Source organism: Mobula hypostoma, chromosome 8 (genome assembly GCF_963921235.1).
Source record: "Mobula hypostoma chromosome 8, sMobHyp1.1, whole genome shotgun sequence".
NCBI classification, from domain to species: Eukaryota; Metazoa; Chordata; class Chondrichthyes; order Myliobatiformes; family Myliobatidae; genus Mobula; species Mobula hypostoma.
Window position 1 is genome coordinate 3,674,654 of NC_086104.1, and position 23,691 is coordinate 3,698,344.

The following is a 23,691-nucleotide window of genomic DNA, read 5'->3' on the forward strand; positions in this document are numbered from 1 at the left end:
GGTTCCCCGGATGGCGGCTCTGTGAGGAGAGGAGGAGTTGAACATTCTGATTAAAATGATTCACTTTATTTGTCACATGTAAATTGAAACATACAGTGAAATACATTGTATCAAATCAAATCAGCGAGGATTGTGCTGGGCAAGTGTCCCCATGTTTCCGTCACCAACATATCACACCCACAGCTCACTAACCCTAACTGTACATCTTCGGTATGTGGGAGGAAAGCCACACGGTCACGGGGAGAACGTACAAACTCCTCACAGACACTGGTGGGAACTGAACTGAAGTGGGATAATGGTGCCCAACGGCAGCTCCTTTGTTTGCATCTTTAGAAACAGCTCCATTTCCACCTTTAATATCTTTATTTATCCCTTTCAGGGTTCTTTTGAAGACACTGAGCTGGAGTTACACGCAGACTTTAGTTCTTTGTGGGAGTGGGACATGTTCTCGGGGTTCCATGACTGGCTGCTATTCGACATGCCAAGGGTTTGGCCTGAGAGTCTCGATCGTGTTCAGAAGCCTAAGATCTCAGGGCTCTGGAGGTGGGCAGGTCGAAGGTTGGTGTCACAGCAGGAGACTTGTGTGTCATCAGGGAGGCCAGAAAATCTTTCGCTGTGGGCCCAAAGATCCAAAGTCTTTGCGATCTTCGGTCACAGACCTCGGAAAAAGCAATGAAATGGACTTTTAACATTGTAAACCAGCAGATTGTTGCTATATCTCCTGCTTGCTGTGAAAATGGAGGGACACCTCCTTCTCCCTTATTAGGGAGAGAGAGAGCCTGTGGTTTGTCGAATGTCGGATGAAATGCGAAGCCTTTGGGGTAACATTACTCTGTGCCTTTGCTATTGCTCAGCACACGCTTGGGCTCGGTGATTGTACTGATGTGCTTTTTTTTTGCTGGTGGGAGGAGGGGGATCGTTGCTCACTGCCACTTACGCATGGGAGGGAGAAGCTGGGGTTGGACTTTGAGGTTCTCACATTTAACTGTCGTTCATTCTTTGGGGCACTTCTCTGTTTTTGTGGATGTTTGCGAAGAAAAAGCATTTCTGGATGTATATTGTATACATTTCTCTGACCTTAAATTAGACCTTTGAACCTTTGAACCTTTGAACCAATCTTACAGCCGGAACTGTAAAGCATTGCGCTGACCACTACTCGACCGTGCTACCCTCTGGGATTGTCATGAGGCCTCCGTTGGCCAGGGTCGACCATGGATGTTGCATCCTAACTGTCTGCACTGTTCGTGTAGTGTCAATGATACACATGCCAGGTCAGTTCGATATGGAGAGCAAGCTGCTGCCTGTGTATCAGTCTCCCCATCTCCACACTGTATGTACACGATGTATAGAGTGCCTTGGGATTCCCTTTAATCCACCTTCCCTTCCTGGCTCTCCTCATCCCCTTCTTGAATTCTTATCCAGGTTCTTTATAATTCTCAAGCTCTCTGATAATAGCTCCTTACTCTATAGACCATAAGATATAGGAACAGAAGTAGGCCATTCAGCCCATAAAGTCTGCTCCACCATTTTATTATGGCTGATTCTGAATCCCATTCAATCCCATACACCTGCCCTCTCACCATATCCCTTGATGACCCGAGCAATCTATCAACTTCCACTTTGAATATACCCACCGCAGACCGTGGCAGAGCATTCCACAGATTCAGCAATCTTCAGCTCAAAAATTCCTCCTTATTTTTCTTCTATATTGTCGCCCCTTAATCTTGAGGCTGTGCCCTCCTGTTCTGAATATCCCCACCAGAGGAAACATCCTCTCCGTATCCACCTTATCTAGTCCTTTCAGCATTCGGTAGGTTTCAATGAGATCCCCCACATTCTTTTAAATTCCAGTGAGTACAGGCCCAAAATTACCAAATACCCCTCCTATACCTCCTATACCCTCCTACCCCTCCAAATACCCCTTAATTCCAGGAATCATCCTCGTGAACCTCCTTTGGACTCTCTCCAATGGCAATACATCCTTTCTGAGATAAGGGGTCCAAAACTTATGATTTACTGGACCAAATCACTTCATTTTTTAGGATTTTGATTTCAAAGAAATTGCTGTTTCCATACCAGCCTGTGATGTAGCTAATCCATACACTCTCCACTACACATCTGTAGAGTTTATCAAAGTTTTTGATGTCTTGCCGGATCTTCACAGACTCCTAAGGAGGTAGAGGTGCAGCCGTGCTTTCTTCACAAATGCAATTACGTGCTGGGTCCAGGCCGGGTCGTCTGAAATGATAACACTGAGGAATTTAAAGTTACTAATCCACTCCACCTCTGACCCTCCGATGAGGACTGGCTCATGGACCTCAAAGTTCGAAGTACATTTATTATCAAAGTATGCATCCATTATACAACCTTGAGATTCATTTTCTAACAAGCACCCACAAAACAAAGACATATCAACTGAAGTTCATTGTCATTTAACTACATAATGTATATACTGTATATAATGGATATAGAAATGAGATAACCTTTCTCCAGACCAGGGTGTTAAACACATAGCACACATAACTTATGAAGGTAAGGATAAAATCTGCAGACGAATCACACCTGAAAAACAAACTAAAATGCATTGACATTAAATATGGTGAGGTACAGACAGATTAACCAGTGACACATTAACTACGATGCGGCAGGGAGTTCAGAAGCCTAATGGCCTGAGGGAAGATACTCTTTCTCATCCTCATCCTGACCATTCTTGTTTTTATGCATCGTAGTCTCCTGCCTGATGGTAGAAAGTCAAAGAGGATGCTGGATGGATAGGTGGGATCTTTGGTTAGAATAACTGCCCGGCGTATACAATGTTCCTGATAAATATCCCCGATGGATGGTAGAGAGACCCCTATGGTTCTCTCAGCTGTTCTCACAGTTCTTTGCTGGGACTTAAGGTCCAGAAACCCAAAAGCAAACCCGACATATATTAAAAAAAAAAGACTGTCTAGCACCCAATGTGCAATGAAAAAAAATTGTCTCTTCTTCTCCATCTTGTTTTACGGCGGTTGGCACCCAGCTTAGTGGTGCATTACCGCCACCTTCTGCTCCAGAGTGTGCAATAGACTTACATTCTAAATCCCTTCACCCAATCTCTCTCTCTCTCTCTCTCACACACACACACACACACACATCCTAACCTACACTTTATCCTCCCATGAAAAAAAGCAAATAGTGTTTCTGAACTGATGTCCGTAAAGAGAGTCCCATAGTTCAGCACAAAGCGTTTTGGAGCAGCAATTCAAACTGGCTCATAGTTCACTTTGGGCCTCAGTATCCTGGCCTGGCGCTTAAATCTCCATCCGAATGACATGGATACGCCAGATTTTGCTGCCTCGATTCAGCCTGTAAATCTCCGTCGTGTCGATACGCTTTGGGACCTGGACCCCATGGCTTCGATTTGGCCCATGTCCAACAATTCACACTCTTCCACAGTCTTGGTGATGGGACCACCGCCCTGCCTCAATTATACCACATCAACTTGCCTCCAAGTCCAAGGGGAAGTTACAGACTATTTCTCGCAATGATTGTTTGCAAAAAAAGTGTGGCTGACAAAGTACTTAGTTGCTATCCTTGTTTCATTAGGCACCAACCAGAAGTTACTGAGGTTCACCATTGCCATCTTAAACCAGAGATGGCACTGGTTTCCCTCTCCTAAAAAGTACAATCAGCTCATTGGTCTTATTAACATTGAGTGAGTGGTTGTTGTTATTACACCACTCAGCGAAGTTTTCAATCTTCCTCCTGTATGCTGATTCATCACCATCTTTGGCATGGTCCACAACAGTGATGTCATCAGCAAGCTTGTATGTGGTGTCGCAGCTGTATTTAGCCACAATGTCATAGGTGTAAAGTGAGTAGAACAGAGGGCTAAGCACACCGCCCTGTGGTGCCCCTCTGCTGATGGAGATCGTGAAGGAGATGTTTTTGCCAATCCAAATTCAGTGGGGTCGACAAATGGAGAAATCTAGGACCCATTTGCAAAAGAACAAAGAACAAAGAATAGTACAGCACAGTACAGGCCCTTCGGCCCACAATGTTGTGCTGCCCCTTAAACCCTGCCTCCTATATAAGCCCCCACCTTAAATTCCTCCATATCCCGTCTAGTAGTCTCTTAAACTTCACTAGTGTATCTGCCTCCACCACTGACTCAGGCAGTGCATTCCACGCACCAACAACTCTCTCAGTAAAAAACCTTCCTCTAATATCCCCCTTGAACTTCCCACCCCTTACCTTAAAGCCATGTCCTCTTGTACTGAGCAGTGGTTCCCTGGGGAAGAGGCACTGGCTATCCACTCTATCTATTCCTCTTAATATCTTGTATACCTCTATCATGTCTCCTCTCATCCTCCTTCTCTCCAAAGAGTAAAGCCCTAGCTCCCTTAATCTCTGATCATAATGCATACCCTCTAAATCAGGCAGCATCCTGGTAAATCTCCTCTGTACCCTTTCCAATGCTTACCACATCCTTCCTATAGTGAGGTGACCAGAACTGGACACAGTACTCCAAGTGTAGCTTAACCAGAGTTTATAGAGCTGCATCGTTACATCGCGACTCTTAAACTCTATCCCTTGACTTATGAAAGCTAACACCTCATAAGCTTTCTTAACTACCCTATCGACCTATGAGGCAACTTTTGGGGATCTGTGGTCATGTACCCCCAGATACCTCTGCTCCTCCACACTTCCAAGTATCCTGCCATTTACTTTGTACTTTGCCTTGGAGTTTGTCCTTCCAAAGTAGACCACATCACACTTTTCTGGGTTGAACTCCATCTGCCACTTCTCAGCCCACTTCTACATCCTATCAATGTCTCTCTGCAATCTTTGATCATCTTCCACACTATCCACAACACCACCAACCTTTGTGTCATCTGCAAACTTTCCAACCCACCCTTCTACCCCCACATCCAGGTCGTTAATAAAAATCATGAAAAGTAGAGGTCCCAGGACAGATCCTCATGGGACACCACTAGTGACAACCCTCCAATCCGAATGTACTCCCTCCACCATGACCCTCTGCTTTCTGCAGACAAGCCAATTCTGAATACACCTGGCCAAACTTCCCTGGATCCCATGCCTTCTGGCTTTCAAGCCTACCATGTGGAACCTTGTCAAATGCCTTACTAAAATCCATGTAGATCACATCCACTGCACTACCCTCATCTATATGCCAGGTCACCTCCTCAAAGAACTCTATCAGGCTTGCTAGACACGATCTGCCCTTCACAAAGCCATGCTGACTGTCCTTGATCAGACCATGATTCTCTAAAGGCCCATAGATCCTATCTCTAAGAATCTTTTCCAACAGCTTTCCCACCACAGACGTAAGGCTCACTGGTCTATAATTACCTGAATTATCCCTACTACCTTTTTTGAACAAGGGGACGACATTCGCCTCCCTCCAACCCTCCAGTACCATTCCCGTGGACAACGAGGACATAAAGATCCTAGCCAGAGGCTCTGCAATCTCTTCCCTCACCTCATGGAGCAGCGTGGGGAATAATCCATCAGGCCCCGGGGACTTATCCGCCCTAATGTACTTTAATAACTCCAACACCTCCTCTCCATTAATATCAACATGCTCCAGAACATCAACCTCACTCATATTGTCCTCACCATCATCAAGTTCCCTCTCATTGGTGAATACTGAAGAGAAGTATTCATTGAGGACCTCGCTCACTTCCACAGCCTCCAGGCACATCTTCCCACCTTTATCTTTAATCGGTCCTACCTTCACTCCTGTCATCCTTTTTTTCTTCACATAATTGAAGAATGCCTTAGGGTTTTCCTTTACCCTACTCACCAAGGCCTTCTCATGCCCCCTTCTTGCTCTTCTCAGCCCCTTCTTAAGCTCCTTTCTTGCTACCCTACATTCATCAATAGGCCCATCTGATCTTTGCTTCCTAAACCTCATGTATGCTGCCTTCTTCCTCCTGACTAGATTTTCCACCTCACTTGTCAGCCATGGTTCCTTCTCTCTACCATCCTTTATCTTCCTCATTGGCACAAATTTATCCCTAACATCCTGCAAGAGATCTCTAAACATCGACCACATGTCCATAGTACATTTCCCTGCAAGAACATCATCCCAATTCACACCTGCAATTTCTAGCTTTATCGCCTCAAATTTGCCCTTCCCTAATTAAAAATTTTACTGTCCTCTTTGATTCTATCCTTTTCCATGATAATGCTGAAGGCCAGGGAGCAGTGGTCACTGTCTCCCAGATGCTCACCCACTGAGAGATCTGTGATCTGACCCAGTTCATTACCTAATACTAGATCTAGTATGGCATTCCCCCTAGTCCGCCTGTCCAAATACTGTGACAGGAATCCATCCTGAACACACTTTAAAAACTCTGCCCCATCTAAACCATTGGAACTAATCAGGTGTCAATCAATATTAGGGAAGTTAAAGTCACCCATGATAACAACTGTGTTATTTCTGCACCTTTCCAAGATCTGCCTCCCAATCTGCTCCTCTGTATCTCTGTTGCTACCAGGGGGCCTATAGAATACCCCCAGTAGAGTAACTGTTCCCTTCCTGTTCCTGACTTCCACCCATACTGACTCAAAAGAGGATTCTGCTACATTACCCACCCTTTCTGTAGCTGTAATAGTATCCCTGACCTGTAATGCCACCCCTCCTCCCCTTTACCGCCCTATCTATCTCTTTTAAAGCACTGAAATCCAGGAATATTCAGAATCCATTCCTGCCCTGGTGCCAGCCAAGTTCTGTGTATTGACCACCACATCATAATTCCATGCATGTATCCAAGCTCTCAGTTCACCACCTTTGTTCCTGATGCTTCTTGCATTGAGGTACACACACTTCAGCCCTTCTGCCTTACTACCTTTACACCCTTTATTCTGCTTCTCTTTCCTCTCTATATGTTAGATCTGGCTTTACTCCATGCACTATACTTGCAGTTCTTGCATGACCTTTATCCTCTTCCACCTCACTATCTGCTCTAACACTCTGGTTCCTCTCCCCCTGCAAATCTCGTTTAAATCCCCCAGAGCAGCACTAGCAAACCTTCGCACAAGGATGTTTGTCCCCCTCCAGTTCAGGTGCAACCTGTCCTGTTAGGATAGGTCCCATCTTCCCTGGAACAATTGTCCAGAAACACGAAGCCATGTTTCAAGAAGGTAATGAGGCCAAGGTCTTGGAGGTTATTGATTAGTTCTGTGGAGATGATGAGGTTAAATCCTGAGCTGTAATCGATAAAGAGCATCCTGATGTATGCACCTTTGCTGTCCAGATGTTCCAGGGTTGTGTGACATGCAAATAAATTGGCATCTGCTGTGGACTTGTTGCTCCGGTAGGCAAATTGGAGCAGATCCAAGATGCTTCTCAGTCAGGATCTGTTACCTTTTATCACCAGCCTCCCAAAACATTTTATCACTGTGGGTGTAAATGCAACTTGGTGATAGTCATTAAAGAATGTCTCCATGTTTTTCTTGAGCAACTGTATGATTGATGCCTGCCTGAAGCAGGTGGGTACCACATGCAGCCAGAGCGAGTGGTTAAAGATATTAGTAAATGCACCAGCCAGCTTGTGGCATAGTCCTTTAGTCCTTGGCCAGCTAACCCATTGGTCTCGATGTTTGCCTTGGATTCATCTTCTGAAGGCAGCCTGCACATCAGATTCAAATACTGAGATCAAAGGACCATCAGGAGGTGTCGGGGCATATAATGGGTCCTCCATGTACTGATGTTCAAAGTGAGAACAGAAGACGTTGAGCTCATCTGGAAGCGAAGCTCTGCTGTCCTCTATGTCACTTGATTTAACTTTGTAGGAAGTGATAGCATTCAAACTCTGCCACAGTTGTCAAGCATCCTTTGCTGATTCCAGTTTGATCTGGAATCTCCACTTTGCCTGTGAGATGGTTTACTGGAGATCACACCCGCACCGCTTGTAGCATTCTTGGTCTCCAGGCTTAAATGCCTCTGATCTGGCCCTCAGCAAATTTCGATCTCATGGTTCATTCAGGACTTCTGAGTGGGGAAGACTCCGACTACTTCGTGGGGACACACTCATCTACAGCTGTTTAAAAAGTCTGTTATAACCCTGGTGTGTTCACTCCGATCCATTGTTGAGTGCTTGAACACGGGTAAAGCCCTTCCAACCAATGAGCACGTCTGCTGTAGATGAAATGCTGTTGTAGGAAAACAGCATCCATCATCAGAGATCCTCACCACCTATGCCACCCTCTTTTTTTTTGCTGCCATCAGGTAGAAGATCCAAAAAGGTCAGGCCTTGGACCACCAGGTTCAAAAACAATTATTATCCCTCAACCATCAGGCTCTTGAACAAAAGGGGAAAACTACACTCACTTGTCCATCCATTGAGATGTTACCACAACTAGTTCTCTCACGTTAAGGACTTTATCTTGTTATTTCTTATTCTCGTTATTTATTCCTATATATTTATATTTGCATTTACAGTTTGTGTCTTCTGCATTCTACAGTACTTGATCTTTCATCAAATCTATTATAATTTCTATTCTATAGATTTGCTAAGTGTGCTTGAAGCAAATGAATCTCAGGTTTGTATATGGTGACATACATATGCTCTGATAATAAAATTTACTTTGAACTTTAAACTTAAACTTTACATATGCTTCCTTTTTCTTGACTAAATTCACCACCTCCTTCAATATCCAAGGTTCTCTTACCTTGCCATCCTTGTCCTTCCTCCTTATGGAACATCCCTGTCCTGTACTCTGTGCAGTTGGTCATTAAACACACTCCACATGTTAGATATGAACTTCCCTAAAAACAGCTGTTCCCAATTAACTCTCCCTAGTTACTGCTAGGGCTTTACTCTTTGGAGAGAAGGAGGATGAGAGGAGACATGATAGAGGTGTACAAGATAATAAGAGGAATAGATAGAGTGGACAGCCAGCGCCTCTTCCCCAGGGCACCACTGCTCAATACAAGAGGACATGGCTTTAAGGTAAGGGGTGGGAAGTTCAAGGGGGATATTAGAGGAAGGTTTTTTACTCAGAGAGTGGTTGGTGCGTGGAATGCACTGCCTGACTCAGTGGTGGAGGCAGATACACTAGTGAAGTTTAAGAGACTACTAGACAGGTATATGGAGGAATCTAAGGTGGGGGCTTATATGGAAGGCAGGGTTTGAGGGTCGGCACAACATTGTGGGCTGAAGGGCCTGTGCTGTGCTGTACTATTCTATGTTCTATGTTTAATGCTCTTGTACATTGCCCTGCTCCAATTTAATATTCTCCCTCAAGGTCCAGATTTATCCTTACCTATAGCGATGTTAAACTTGTGTTGTGGTCACTGTTCACCCACTGAGAGGTCAGTCTCCCAGCCAGGCTCATGATCCAATACCAGGTCCAGTACAGCTTCTCCCCCTGTTAGAGATCTACATACAAACTGAGGAAACACCCCCCAGCACTGCAGACAGCTAAAATATTCGACCCCCATCTCACCCTCTTGCAGAAAGGAGCTCTCAGTCCACACTGGGTAATTTGAAGACTTCCATGACAGCAATCCTGTTATTTCTAAACCTTTCTCTAATCTATTTGTATACTTGTTCCTTAATATTCCAGTGGCTATTGAGAATGTGGAAACATATGTAAGGTTTAAGTTCAAAGTTTGAAGTAAAATTTATTATCAGAGTATATATATGTCACCCCATACAAACCTGTGGGCATCCTCCCATCACATACTCCCATGTAGTAAAATCCCATCACGGTGATTGGACCTTTCACATTTTTCAGTTCTACACAGGGGATGAGCCGTCCATTCTGTCCCCGTGAGTATAGCTGTGATATTGTCTTCGATGCATTGGGGAACTGCCAACTCCCTCCCCAGTCACCTCGCTCCAGCAGCTGTCTCCCATCTTCACAATCCCCTCCCTGCACCAGGCTCTCTTTCTGTCTGCCTTCATCTATCATTCACCTGACAGTCTCCACCAGCTCCACATCCTGCTCACATCCCTCCGTGGCATTATCTTACATCCCACCTCAGCCCACTAATTAGCACAGTATCCTGTTTAGCCATTCCCTGTCTCTCATTTATTCTGCGCCTCTCCTCTCAAGGATGTGGCTTCAAGATAGTTGGAGGCACATGATTAAATAGGCTGTTGTCAGCACGGTTTCCTTAAAGGAAGATCTTGCTTGACAAATCTGGAATTCTTTGAAGAAGTAACAAGCAGGATAGACAAAGAAGAATTGGTTGATGTTGTTCACTTGGAGTTTCAGAAGGCCTTTGACAAGGTGCCACACATGAGGTTGCTTAACAAGTTAAGAGCCCATGGAACTACAGGAAAGATACAAGCATGGATAAAGCAGTGGCTGATTGGCAGGAGTGAAACAATGGGAATATGAGAAAGTTTTTGGCAAGAACAAGCCATTTGGCCCAACAAAGCTTGCCAAATTCCTATCACATAATGTATTGAAATAATTATCAAATTTAGATTTGAAAGTCTCTAAGGTAATACCCTCAAATACACAACTAGATAGTTTGTTCCATGTGTCCACAACCACTGTGTAAAGAAATGCATCCTGATGTTAGTCTGAAATCTCCCTTTAAGAAGCCTCCACCTATGACCCTGTGCCCTTGATGATGGATTAATTTTGAAGTAGCTGCTGGCATCCACCCTACTGATACCCTTAATGATTATTGAACACTTTGATCACGTCTCCTCTCCTTCAATGTCTATTTAGGCTAAAAGTAGAAAAGAATAGAACTGAATAGAATAGTACAGCACAGTAGAGGCCCTTCGGCCCACAATGTTGTGCCGACCCTCAAACCCTGCCTCACTCGTATTGTCCTCACCATCAAGTTCCCTCTCTTTGGTGAATACCGAAGAGAAGTATTCATTGAGGACCTCACTCACTTCCACAGCCTCCAGGCACATATTCCTACCTTTATCTCTAATCGGTCCTACCTTCACTCCTGTCATCCTTTTTTTCTTCACATAATTGAAGAATGCTTTGGGGTTTTCCTTTACCCTACTCGCCAAGGCCTTCTCATGCCCCCTTCTTGCCCTTCTCAGTCCCTTCTTAAGCTCCTTTCTTGCTACCCTATATTCCTCAATAGACCCATCTGATCCTTGCTTCCTAAACCTCATGTATGCTGCCTTCTTCCACCTGACTAGATTCTCCACCTCACTTGTCACCCATGTTCCTTCACCCTACCATTCTTTATCTTCCTCACCGGGACAAATTTATCCCTAACATCCTGCAAGAGATCCCTAAACATCGACCACATGTCCATAGTACATTTCCCTTGCAAAAACTTCATCCCAATTCACACCCGCAAGTTCTAGCCTTGTAGCCTCATAATTTGCCCTTCCCCAATTAAAAATTTTTCTGTCCTCTCTGATTCTATCCTTTTCCATGATAATGTTAAAGGCGAAGGAGCGGTGGTCACTGTCCCCCCAGCTGCTCACTCACTGAGAGATCTGTGACCTGACCTGGTTTGTTACCTAATACTCGATCTAGTATGGCATTCCCCCAGTCGGCCTGTCAACATACTGTGACAGGAATCCATCCTGGACACACTTAACAAACTCTGCCCCGTCTAAACCATTGGAACTAATCAGGTACCAATCAATATTAGGGAAGTTAAAGTCACCCACGAGAACAACCCCGTTATTTTTGCACCTTTCCAAAATCTGCCTCCGAATCTGCTCCTCGGTATCTCTGCTGCTACCAAGGGACCTATAGAATACCCCCAGTAGAGTAACTGCTCCCTTCCTGTTCCTGACTTCCACCCATGCTGACTCAAAATAGGATCCTGCTACATTACCCACCCTTTCTGTAGCTGTAATAGTATCCCTGACCAGTAATGCCACCCCTTTTCCCCTTTTTTCCCCATCTCTATCCTTTTTAAAGCACCGAAATCCAGGAATATTGAGAATCCATTCCTGCCCTGGTGCCAGCCAAGTCTCTGTAATGGCCACTATATCATAATTCCATGTATGTATCCAAGCTCTCAGTTCATCACCTTTGTTCCTAATGCTTCTTGCATTGAAGTACACGCACTTCAGCCCTTCTGCCTTACTACCTTTACACCCTTTATTCTGCTTCTCTTTCCTCAAAGCCTCTCTATATGTTAGATCTGGCTTTACTCCATGCACTATACTTGCAGTTCTCGCATGACCTTTTTCCTCCTCCACCTCACTATCTGCTCTAACACTCTTGTTCCCGTCCCCTTCAAATCTAGTTTAAACCTCCCGGAGCAGCACTGGCAAACCTTCCCGCAAAGATGTTAGTCACCCTCCGGTACAGGTGCAACCCATCCCATCGGAACAGGTCCCACCTTCCCTGGAACAAAGTCCAATTGTCCAGAAACATGAAGCCCTCCCTCCTGCACCAACTCCTTAGCCACGTACTTAGCTGCATTATCTTCCTATTTCTAGCCTCACTAGCACGTGGCACGGGTAGCAATCCTGAGATTGCAACCCTGGAAGTCCTATCCTTCATCTTTGCACCTAACTCCCTAAATTCTCTTTGCAGGACCTCCTCCTTCTTCCTAGCCATGTCATTGGTCCCTACATGGGCCATGACATCTGGCTGCTCACCCTCCCTCTTGAGAATACTGAGAACTCGATGCGAGATATCGCGGACTCTGGCACCAGGGAGGCAACAGACCATCCGGGATTCTCGATCTCTCCCACAGAACCTCTTATCTGTCCCCTAATTATCAAATCTCCTATAACTACTGCTCTCCTCTTTTCCCTCCTTCCCTTCTGAGCTGAGGGTCCAGTCACGGTGCCAGAGACACAACCACTACAACTTGTCCCTGGTTGGTTGTCCCCATCAACAGTATCCAAAACGATGTAGTTATTATTGTGGAAACGGCCACAGGGGTGCTCTGCTCATTCTGTCTATTCCCCTTCCATCTCCTGACAGTCACCCAGCTACCTGTCTCCTGACTCTTAGGTATGACTATCTCCTTGTAACTCCTGTTTATTTCTGCCTCTGTTTCCCGAATGATCCAAAGTTCATCCGGCTCCAGCTCCAGTTCCCTAACTTGGTTTGTCAGGAGCTGCAGCTGGATGCACCTTTCGCAGGTGTAGTCATCAGGGACGATTGTGCTCGCCCTGACTGCCCACATCCTGCAAACGGAGCACTCAGCTGCCCTAACTGCTGCCTCCATTACCTACTCTTAAGGTAATTAGATTTATTAAAGGAACTTACCCGGCCTTACCTCACTTGGAGTGAAGCTCTTCCTCAGCCTCTGCTCACCGAAGCCTCAGGAGCCAAAGCCTTCCTACTCTGTCTCCCTCTACTCCGTCGCCCGCTCTGTTAAACTGCTCTATTTTAAGCACTCCCGCTGCCTCATGGTCCGACTTACACGTACTTGGGCAGTCGTGCCCAGTTCAACTGCCGAAGAAACTATGTTAGCCCTCCTGATCGCTTCTGTGCATTGACAAGATGCTGATAGTGATGAGTCTACAAGGACACCCAAATCCTTCTCATATAGTCTAACTCAACTCATATAGTATCTAACTCAAGACCCCCTTTGTATATTTATATCTAATATTTGTACCTCCTACTTGCAATATTTTACAAGGATAAGCAGCTTCTGTTGAAAAAAGTAGTCTTTTTTTTACTGTACTTTTTTCCATAGATGCAGCCTGGCCTACTGAGTTCCTCCAGCATTTTGAATGTGTTGCTGAGATTTCCAGCATCTGCAGATTTTCTCATGTTTGTAATATTTTATATTTACTTACATTAAATTTCATCTGCCATTTATCCGTCCACATCTGGATTTTGTTTAGATCTAACTGACGAGATTTACAACAGCCTTTGTACACCACAGTTCCTGTACCATACCATCTTTTCCCTGTCTCACTGGAACCTGCTTATGCAGAACTCAATGCAAATATCCCCTAACATTTACCAAATTACTTCCATACGTTTCCCTGAGAACATCTGTTTCCAATTTATGCTTCCAAATTCCTGCCTGATAGCCTGATATTTCCCCTTCCTCCAATTAAACGCTTTCCTAACTTGTCTGCTCCTATCGCTCTCCAATGCTAAAGGAGATAGAATTGTGATCACTATCTCCACAATGCTCTCCCACTGAGAGAGCTGACACCTGACCAGGTTCATTTCCCAATACCAGATCTAGTACAGCCTCTCCTCTTGTAGGCTTATCTTCTGTACTTAATACTTTGATTAATGAAGGCCAATGTTGCAAAAGCTTTCTTTATGACCCTATCTACCTGTGACACCAATTTCAATGAATTATGCTCCTGTATTCCCAGATCCCTTTTTTCTACCACACTCCTCAGTGCCCTACCATTCATTGTGTAACACCGACCATGGTTGGTTCTACCACACCAGGTCTCTACTCTTGTGTACAGGTCCCACCTTTCCTGGAAGAGAGCCCAATGATCCAAAAGTCTTATGCGGTCTTTTCTACACCAAGCCATGTGTTAAACTGTATAATCTTCCTAGATCTGACCTCACTAGTACGAGGAATTGGCAGCAATCCTGAGATCATAACCCTGGGGGTCCTGCCCTTTAACATAGTACCTAATTCCTTGAATTGCAGAACTTCATCACTCTTTCTGCCTATGTCATTTGTACCCACATAGACCATGAATTTTGACTGTTCACCCCCACTTAACAATGCTGAGGACTTGATCCAAGATGTCCCAGACCCTGGCACCTGGGAAGTAATATATCTCATGTGCTTTGAACAGGTACTTTGGATCTGTCTTCACTTGGGAAGACACTAACAATCTCCCAGATGTAATAGTGGCCGGAGGACCTAGGGTAACGGAGGAACTGAAGGAGATTCACATTAGACAGAAAATGGTGTTGGATAGACTGATGGGACTGAAGGCTGATAAATCCCCAGGGCCTAATGATCTGCACCCCAGGGTACTTAAGGAGGTGACTCTGGAAATCATGGACTCATTGGTAATTATTTTCCAATGTTCTATAGATTCAGGATCAGTTCCTGAGGACTGGAGGGTAGCTAATGTTATCCCACTTTTTAAGAAAGGAGGGAGAGAGAAAACAGGGAATTATAGACCATTTAGCCTGACATCAGTGGTGGGGAAGATGCTGGAGTCAATTATAAAGGATGAAATAGCGGCATATTTGGATAGCAGTAACTGGATTGGTCCGAGTCAGCATGGATTTACGAAGGGGAAATCATGCTTGACTAATCTTCTGGAATTTTTTGAGGATGTAACTATGAAAGTGGGCAAGGGAGAGCCAGTGGATATAGTGTACCTGGACTTTCAGAAAGACTTTGATATTGTCCCACATAGGAGATTAGTGGGCAAAATTAGAGCACATGGTATTGGGGGTAGGGTACTGACATGGATCGTAAATTGGTTGGCAGACAGGAAACAAAGAGTAGGGATTAACGGGTCCCTTTCAGAATGGCAGGTGGTGACTAGTGGGGTACCGCAAGTCTCAGTGCTGGGACCGCATCTATTTACAATATACATTAATGATTTAGATGAAGGGATTAAAAGTAACATTAGCAGATTTGCAAATAACCCAAAGCTGGGTGGCAGTGTGAAATGTGCGGAGGATGTTGAGATAATGCAGGATGACTTGGACAGGTTGGGTGAGTGGCAGATGCATGGCAGATGCAGTTTAATGTGGATAAATGTGAGGTTATCCACTTTGGTGGCAAGAACAGGATGGCAGATTACCATCTGAATGGTGTCAAGTTAGGAAAAGGGGAAGCACAACGAGATCTAGGTGTCCTTGTTCATCAGTCACTGAAAGTAAGCATGCAGGTACAGCAGGCAGTGAAGAAAGCTAATGGCATGTGGCCTTCATAACAGGGGGAGTTGAGTATAGGAGCAAAGAAGTCCTTCTGCAGTTGTACAGGGCACTGGTGAGACCACACCTGGGGTATTGTGTACAGTTTTGGTCTCCAAATTTGAGGAAGGACATTCTTGCTATTGAAGGAGTGCAGCGGACGTTCACGAGGTTAATTCCCGGGCTGGTGGGATTGTCATATGCTGAAAGACTGGAGCAACTGGGCTTGTATACACTGGAATTTAGAAGGATGAGAGGGGATCTGATTGAAGCGTATAAGATTATTAAGGGATTGGACATGCTAGAGGCGGGAAACATGCTCCCGATGTTGGGGGAATCCAGAACCAGAGGCCACAATTTAAGAATAAGGGGTAGGCCATTTAGAATGGAGTTGAGGAAAAACTTTTTCACCTAGAGAGTTGTGGATCTGTGGAATGCTCTGCCTCAGAAGGCAGTGGAGGCCAATTCTCTGGATGCTTTCCAGAAAGAGTTAGATAGAGCTCTTAAAGATAGCGGAGTGAAGGGATATGGGGAGAAGGCAGGAAAAGGGTGATGATTGTGGATGATCAGCCATGATCACAGTGAATGGCGGTGCTGGCTTGAAGGGCTGAATGGCCTACTCCTGCACCTATTGTTGATTGTCTATTGTCTATCATCCAGGAACGTTGTTCTCGTCCACTGAACCTCCTGTCCGTTCCCCTAACTTATGAATCCCCTATCTCACAGCTCACCTCTTCTCCCTTCCTTTCTGAATTGTAGAATCAGATTCAGTGCCAGAGAACTAACTGCTGTGACTTTCCTTTGCTAGTTTGGAGTGGTCAGGTCTCTGACACTTCCTCTCACAGATGCTGCTCATTGTACTGACTTCCTCTGTCAATTGTTTATTGTTCTCAGCTTCACCTCAAATTTCACATTTCAATGTCAGATAAAACCACTCTCAAAATGGCCTCTCTGATGGAGACTGCCACCTTTTCTTCCCTGCAGAACAAGTTTTAAACTCTGCTGAGTTCTTCCCTCTGTGGCTGAGGCAGCTGGGGATTAAAGCAAACTTTCCAGGAAACAAGCCACTCAGCTTGAGAAGTCTTTTACTATAGGAAAGGGGAGCCAGAGGCACTACCCCCTCTGCTTCTTGTTTCTGTGTGGAAAATTACTGCTGCAAGAAGGAAGTCCAGAGAGCTGAGTACATTGTTACAGTAAGTTTTCTGCACATCCTGTAAACGGGAGCGAGCACAACTCTGTTGACATGAGGAACAGAAGCCTTCCTGCAGTGACCCTTTTCCTGTGTATTTCTGTGGGTAAGTTACAGTGTGTTTCTGTCCATGTGGATCTGTGTGCTTCTGTGAGTAACATTCCAAATCTTCTCAAACTCCTCATGAAGGATCTTGCCCCAAAATGTCAACTGTTTACTCTTCTCCATAGCTACTGCCTGGCTGCTGAAATCCTCCAGCATTTTGTGTGTGTTGCTTGGATATCCAGCATCTGCAGATTCTCTTGTCCAAATGAAATATAGCTGCTGTTTTGCCTTCTTGATTGGTAGGTGGGAAACCTTCAAAGAGGAAATTTTGAGAGTGCAGAGTTTGTATGTTCCTGTCAGGATTAAAGGCAAATTGAATAGGAATAAGGAACCTTGGTTCTCAAGGGATATTGCAACTCTGATAAAGAAAAAGAGGGAGTTGTATGAAATGTATAGGAAACAGGGAGTAAATCAGGTGCTTGAGGGGTATAAGAAGTGCAAGAAAATACTTAAGAAAGTAATCAGGAGGGCTAAAAGAAGACATGAGGTTGCCTTGGCAGTCAAAGTAAAGGATAATCCAAAGTGCTTTTACAAGTATGTTAAGAGCAAAAGGATTGTAAGGGATAAAATTGATCCTCTTGAAGATCAGAGTGGTCGGCTATGTGCAGAACCAAAGGAAATGGGGGAGATCTTAAATAGGTTTTTTGCGTCTGTATTTACTAAGGAAACTGGAATGAAGTCTATGGAATTGAGGGAATCAAGTAGTGAGATCATGGAAACTGTACAGATCGAAAAGGAGGAGGTGCTTGCTGTCTTGAGGAAAATTAAAGTGGATAAATCCCCGGGACCTGACAGAGTGTTCCCTCGGACCTTGAAGGAGACTAGTGTTGAAATTGCGGGGGCCCTGGCAGAAATATTTAAAATGTCGCTGTCTACGGGTGAGGTGCCGGAGGATTGGAGAGTGGCTCATGTTGTTCCGTTGTTTAAAAAAGGATCGAAAAGTAATCTGGGAAATTATAGGCTGGTGAGTTTAACGTCGGTAGTAGGTAAGTTATTGGAGGGAGTACTAAGAGACAGAATCTACAAGCATTTGGATAGACAGGGACTTATTAGGGAGAGTCAACATGGCTTTGTGCGTAGTAGGTCATGTTTGACCAATCTGTTGGAGTTTTTCGAGGAGGTTACCAGGAAAGTGGATGAAGGGAAGGCAGTGGATATTGTCTACATGGATTTCAGTAAGACCTTTGACAAGGTCCCGCATGGGAGGTTAGTTAGGAAAATTCAGTCGCTAGGTATACATGGAAAGGTGGTAAATTGGATTAGACATTGGCTCGATGGAAGAAGCCAAAGAGTGGTGGTAGAGAATTGCTTCTCTGAGTGGAGGCCTGTGACTAGTGGTGTGCCACAGGGATCAGTGCTGGGTCCATTGTTATTTGTCATCTATATCAATGATCTGGATGATAATGTGGTAAATTGGATCAGCAAATTTGCTGATGATACAAAGACTGGAGGTGTAGTAGACACTGAGGAAGGTTTTCAGAGCCTGCAGAGGGACTTGGACCAGCTGGAAAACTGGGCTGAAAAATGGCAGATGGAGTTTAATACAGACAAGTGTGAGGTATTGCACGTTGGAAGGACAAACCAAGGTAGAACATACAGGGTTAATGGTAAGGCACTGAGGAGTGCAGTAGAACAGAGGGATCTGGGAATACAGATACAAAATTCCCTAAAAGTGTCGTCACAAGTAGATAGGGTCGTAAAGAGAGCTTTTGGTACATTGGCCTTTATTAATCAAAGTATTGAGTATAAGAGCTGGAATGTTATGATGAGATTGTATAAGGCATTGGTGAGGCCGAATCTGGAGTATTGTGTTCAGCTTTGGTCACCAAATTACAGGAAGGATATAAATAAGGTTGAAAGAGTGCAGAGAAGGTTTACAAGGATGTTGCCGGGACTTGAGAAACTCAGTTACAGAGAAAGGTTGAATAGGTTAGGACTTTATTCCCTGGAGCGTAGAAGAATGAGGGGAGATTTGATAGAGGTATATAAAATTATGATGGGTATAGATAGAGTGAATGCAAGCAGGCTTTTTCCACTGAGGCAAGGGGAGAAAAAAAACCAGAGGACATGGGTTAAGGGTGAAGGGGGAAAAGTTTAAAGAGAACATTAGGGGGGGGCTTCTTCACACAGCGAGTGGTGGGAGTATGGAATGAGCTGTCAGATGAGGTGGTAAATGTGGGTTCTTTTTTAACAATTAAGAATAAATTGGACAGATACATGGATGGGAGGTGTATGGAGGGATATGGTCCGTGTGCAGGTCAGTGGGACTAGGCAGAAAATGGTTTGGCACAGCCAAGAAGGGCCAAAAGGCCTGTTTCTGTGCTGTAGTTTCTATGGTTTCTGTAGTTTCTTTGTAACTGTATTGATATATTGTGCCCAGGTTAGATCCTCAGAGATATTGACATCAAAGAACGTAAAATTTTGCAAACAACAGGAATACTGCAGATGCTGGAAATTCAAGCAACAGCGAAGGGTCTCGGCCTGAAACGTCACGAAGGGTCTCGGCCTGAAATGTCCACGAAGGGTCTCGGCCTGAAACGTCGACTGTACCTCTTCCTAGAGATGCTGCCTGGCCTGCTGCGTTCACCAGCAACTTTAATGTAAAATTTTGCACTCTCTTCATTTCTGATCCATCTATGAGGACTGGTGTGTGTTCTTTCATCTTACCCTATCTGGAGACCACAACCAGGTCTTTGGTCGTACTAACGTTGAATGCAAGGTTGTTGCTTCAACACCACTCAAGCAGCAGATATATCTCACCCCTGCATGCCCCCTCGTCGCTGTCTGAAATTCTGCCAACGATGGTTGTATCATCAGCAAACTGAAAGATGGCATCACTGCCATTCACGGTGTTACGTTTCGCTTTGCTGGAAGTAATGGTCTTTAAACCCTGCCAGAGTTGACGTGCATCCAATTTTACTTCCAGTCTCATTCAGAATTGTTCCTTAGCACTTGAAATAGCCCTCCGCAAGTCGTACCTGGTTTTGTTGTGCAGACTTGCATACCACCAATCTAGCCCTCGGCAAACTATGAACCTCCTGTTTCATTCACGGCTTTTGATTTTGTTCTTGTAGGCATACACTCATCCACATAGGTTTTAATGAAGTCAGTAACCGCTGTGATGTACACATTCAGACCCAAAGATGAATCCCAGAACACAATCCAGTCCACCGATCCAAAATAGTCTGAATGCCCTCCTGTGCCTCCCTTGTCCATACCTTCCTGGTCTTCACGACTGGTACTGCAGTTCAGTCTCTGCCTACACTCGGGGAGTAAAAGTACAGCCAGGTGATCAGACTTTCCGAAGTCTGGGTATGGCATAGCACGGTAAGCGTCCTTGATGGTGGTATAACTGTGGTCCAGTGTGCTGGTTCCCCTTGCGCTGTAAGTGATTTCCAGTAATAATTAATTACAGACTAACTACTTCCCTCCAACTCTAATCAGGACAGTTTAGACATTCTGGTCACCCCACTCCAGAAAGGCTGTTGATGTTATAGAGAGAGTGCAGAGGAGATTTACAAGGATATTGCCTGGATTGGGGAGCATGTCTTATGAGAATAGGTTGAGTGAACTTGGCCTTTTCTCCTTGGAGCGACGGAGGATGAGAGGTGACCTGATAGAGGTGTACAAGATGTTGAGAGGCATTGATTGTGTGGATAGTCAGAGGCTTCTCCCAGGGCTGAAATGGCCAGCATGAGGGGAACAGTTTTAAGGTGCTTGGAAGTAGGTACAGAGGGAATGTCAGCAATAAGTTTTCCACACAGAGAGTGATGGGTGCGTGGAATGCACTGCCGGTGGTGGTGGAGCAGGCGGATATGATAGGGTTTTTTAAGAGACTCTTAGGTACATGGAGCTTAGAAAAATAGAGGGCGATGCGGTAGGGAAATTCTAGGCAGTCTCTAGAGTAGGTTACATGGTCGGTACAACATTGTGGGCCAAAGGGCCTGTAATGTGCTGTAGATTTCTATGTTCTATTCTACTTTCTAACTCTATGACTACTTTCAGCACTTTTCACTGAAATAGACTGGTTTAGTTACAATTGTGTTTTCTTGCAAAAACTGTGTATTTATGTTCGTGTTTTTTGTGAATGCTGTTTATCTGATGCTCTGTACCTGTGATGCTGCTATAAGTAATTTGTCATTGCCCCTGTGCACACACGGATTGTGCGTTTGATGATAAATTTGACTTTGACTTCATAAGTTGGTGATTTCATGCTGGGTATACGGAGCACAATTACCAGAGTGTTAGACAACACCATTTCCCACGAGGCTCAAGGAGTATTCCATCTAGTCTCCATGAAGTGTCTCTTAAAACACAATATCATATCCACCTCCATCACCATCGCCGGCAGCCCATTCCATGTACTCACCACTCTCTGCGTAAAAAACTTACCCCTGATATCTCCTCTGTACCTACTTCCAAGCACCGTAAAACTGTGTTCTCTCGTGCACCTTAGAACTGTGCCCTCTCATGTCCTCATTGTGTGTGGGAGGTCATGACTGAAATGAACCACTTCACACTTATCTGGATTGAACTCCATCTGCCACTTCTCAGCCCAGTTCTGTATCCCATCAATGTCCCACTGTAACCTCTGACAGCCCTCCACACTATTCAAAACACCCCCAAACTTTGTGTCATCAGCAAATTTGCTAACCCATCCCTCCACTTCTTCATCCAGGTCATTTATAAAAATCACGAAGAGTAGGGGTCCCAGAACAGATCCCTGAGGCACACCACTGGTCACTGACCTCCATGCAGAATATGACCCGTCCACAACCACTCTTTGCCTTCTGTGGGCAAGCCAGTTCTGGATCCACAAAGCAATGTCCTCTTGGATCCCATGCCTTCTTACTTTCTCAATGCATGGGGTACCTTATCAAATGCCTGCTGAAATCCATATACAGTACATCTACTGCTTTACCTTCATCAATGTGTTTACTCACATCCTCAAAAAATCCAATCAGGCTCATCAGGCACGACCTGCCTTTGACAGAACCATGATAACTATTCCTAATCATATTATCCCTTCCAAATATTCATAAATCCTGCCTTTCCAGATCTTCTCCATCAACTTACCAACCACTGAGGTAAGACTCACTGGTCTATAATTTCCTGGGCTATCCCTACTCCCTTTCTTGAATAAGGAAACAAAATCCGCAATCCTCCAATCCTCCAGAATCTCTCCCGTCCCCATTGATGATACAAAGGTCATCGCAAGAGGCTCAGCAATCTCCTCCCTCGCCTCCCACAGTAGCCTGGGGTACATCTCGTCTGGCCCCGGCGACTTATCCAACTTGATGCTTTCCAAATTTTGCAGCACATCCTCTTTCTTAATATCTACATGCTCAAGCTTTTCAGTCTACTGTAAGTCATCCCTACAATTGCCAAGATCCTTTTTCGTAATAAATACCGAAGCAAGCTATGCATTAAGTACCTCTGCTATTCCCTCTGGTTCAATACACACTTTTCCACTGTCACAATTGATTGGTCCTATTCTCTCACGTCTTATCCTCTTGCTCTTCACATACTTGTAGAATGCCTTGGGGTTTGCCTTAATCCTGTCCATCAAAGCCTTCTCATGGCCCCTTCTGGCTCTCCTAATTTCATTCTTAAGCTCCTTCTTGCTAGCCTTATAATCTTCTAGATCTCCATCACTACCTAGTTTTTTGAACCTTTCATAAGCTCTTCTTTTCTTCTTGACTAGATTTACAGCAGTCTTTGTAAGCCACGGTTCCTGTACCCTACCATCCTTTCCCTGTCTCATTGGAACGTACCTATGCAGAACCCCACATCCTCTGAATATTTGCCACCTTTCTTCCATACATTTCCCTGAGAACATCTGTTTCCAATTTATGCTTCCAAGTTCCTGCCTGATAGCCTCATATTTCCTTTAACTCCAGTTAAACACTTTCCTAACTTGTCTGTTCCTATCTCTCTCCAATGCTATGGTAAAGGAGATAGAATTGTGATCACTATCTCCAAAATCATCTCCCACTGAGAGATCTGACACTTGACCAGGTTCATTTCCCAATATCAGATTAAGTACAGTCTCTCCTCTTGTAGGCTTTTCTGCATATTGTTTCAAGAAACCTTCCTGAACACACCTAAAAAAGTCTACCTCATCTACACCCCTCACTCTAGGCAGATGCAAATCATTATCTGGAAAATTAAAATCTCCCACCACAACAACCCTGTTATAATTACACGTTTCCAGAATCTGTCTCCCTGTCTGCTCCTCGATATCCCTGTTACTATTGGGTGTCTACAAGAAACATCCAGTAGAGTTATTAGCCCCTTTCTGTTCCTAACTTCCACCCACAGAGACTCCAGAGACAATCTCTCCATGACCTCCTCTTTTTCTGCAGCTGTGACACTATATCTGATCAACAGTGCCACGCCCCCACCTCTTTTGCCTCCCTCTGTCCTTTCTGAAACATCTAAAGCCTGGCATTTAAAGTAACCATTCCTGTCCCTGAGCCATCAAAGTCTCTGTAAATGTCCAAGTACTGATCCACTCTCTAAGCTCATCCACTTTGTTGATAATACTCCTTGCATTAAAATAGACACATCTCAAACCATCAGTCTGAGCGCATCCCTTCTCTATCACCTGCCTATCCTCCCTC

General features: G+C 44.7%; 1 protein-coding gene and 1 long non-coding RNA gene across 3 annotated transcripts in view; one reads left to right on the forward strand and one right to left on the reverse strand.

The window, feature by feature from the left end:
- Positions 1-296: 296 nt before the first annotated feature.
- Positions 297-23,691, reverse strand: part of LOC134350342 (uncharacterized) — a 53,406-nt gene continuing 30,011 nt past the window's right edge. The window contains exons 5-6 of the long non-coding RNA XR_010018874.1: positions 2,077-2,238; positions 297-659 (exon numbers count right to left, since the gene is read on the reverse strand). This is a non-coding gene — a long non-coding RNA (uncharacterized LOC134350342). The remainder of the gene's footprint in view (positions 660-2,076; positions 2,239-23,691) is intronic.
- LOC134350340 (uncharacterized) overlaps positions 16,785-23,691 on the forward strand; it is a 32,756-nt gene continuing 25,849 nt past the window's right edge. For both annotated transcript variants that reach the window (XM_063055405.1, XM_063055404.1), the window contains exon 1: positions 16,785-17,069. In XM_063055405.1, the coding sequence (XP_062911475.1) occupies positions 17,018-17,069 (52 nt within the window). In that variant the 5' untranslated portion in view covers positions 16,785-17,017. The remainder of the gene's footprint in view (positions 17,070-23,691) is intronic.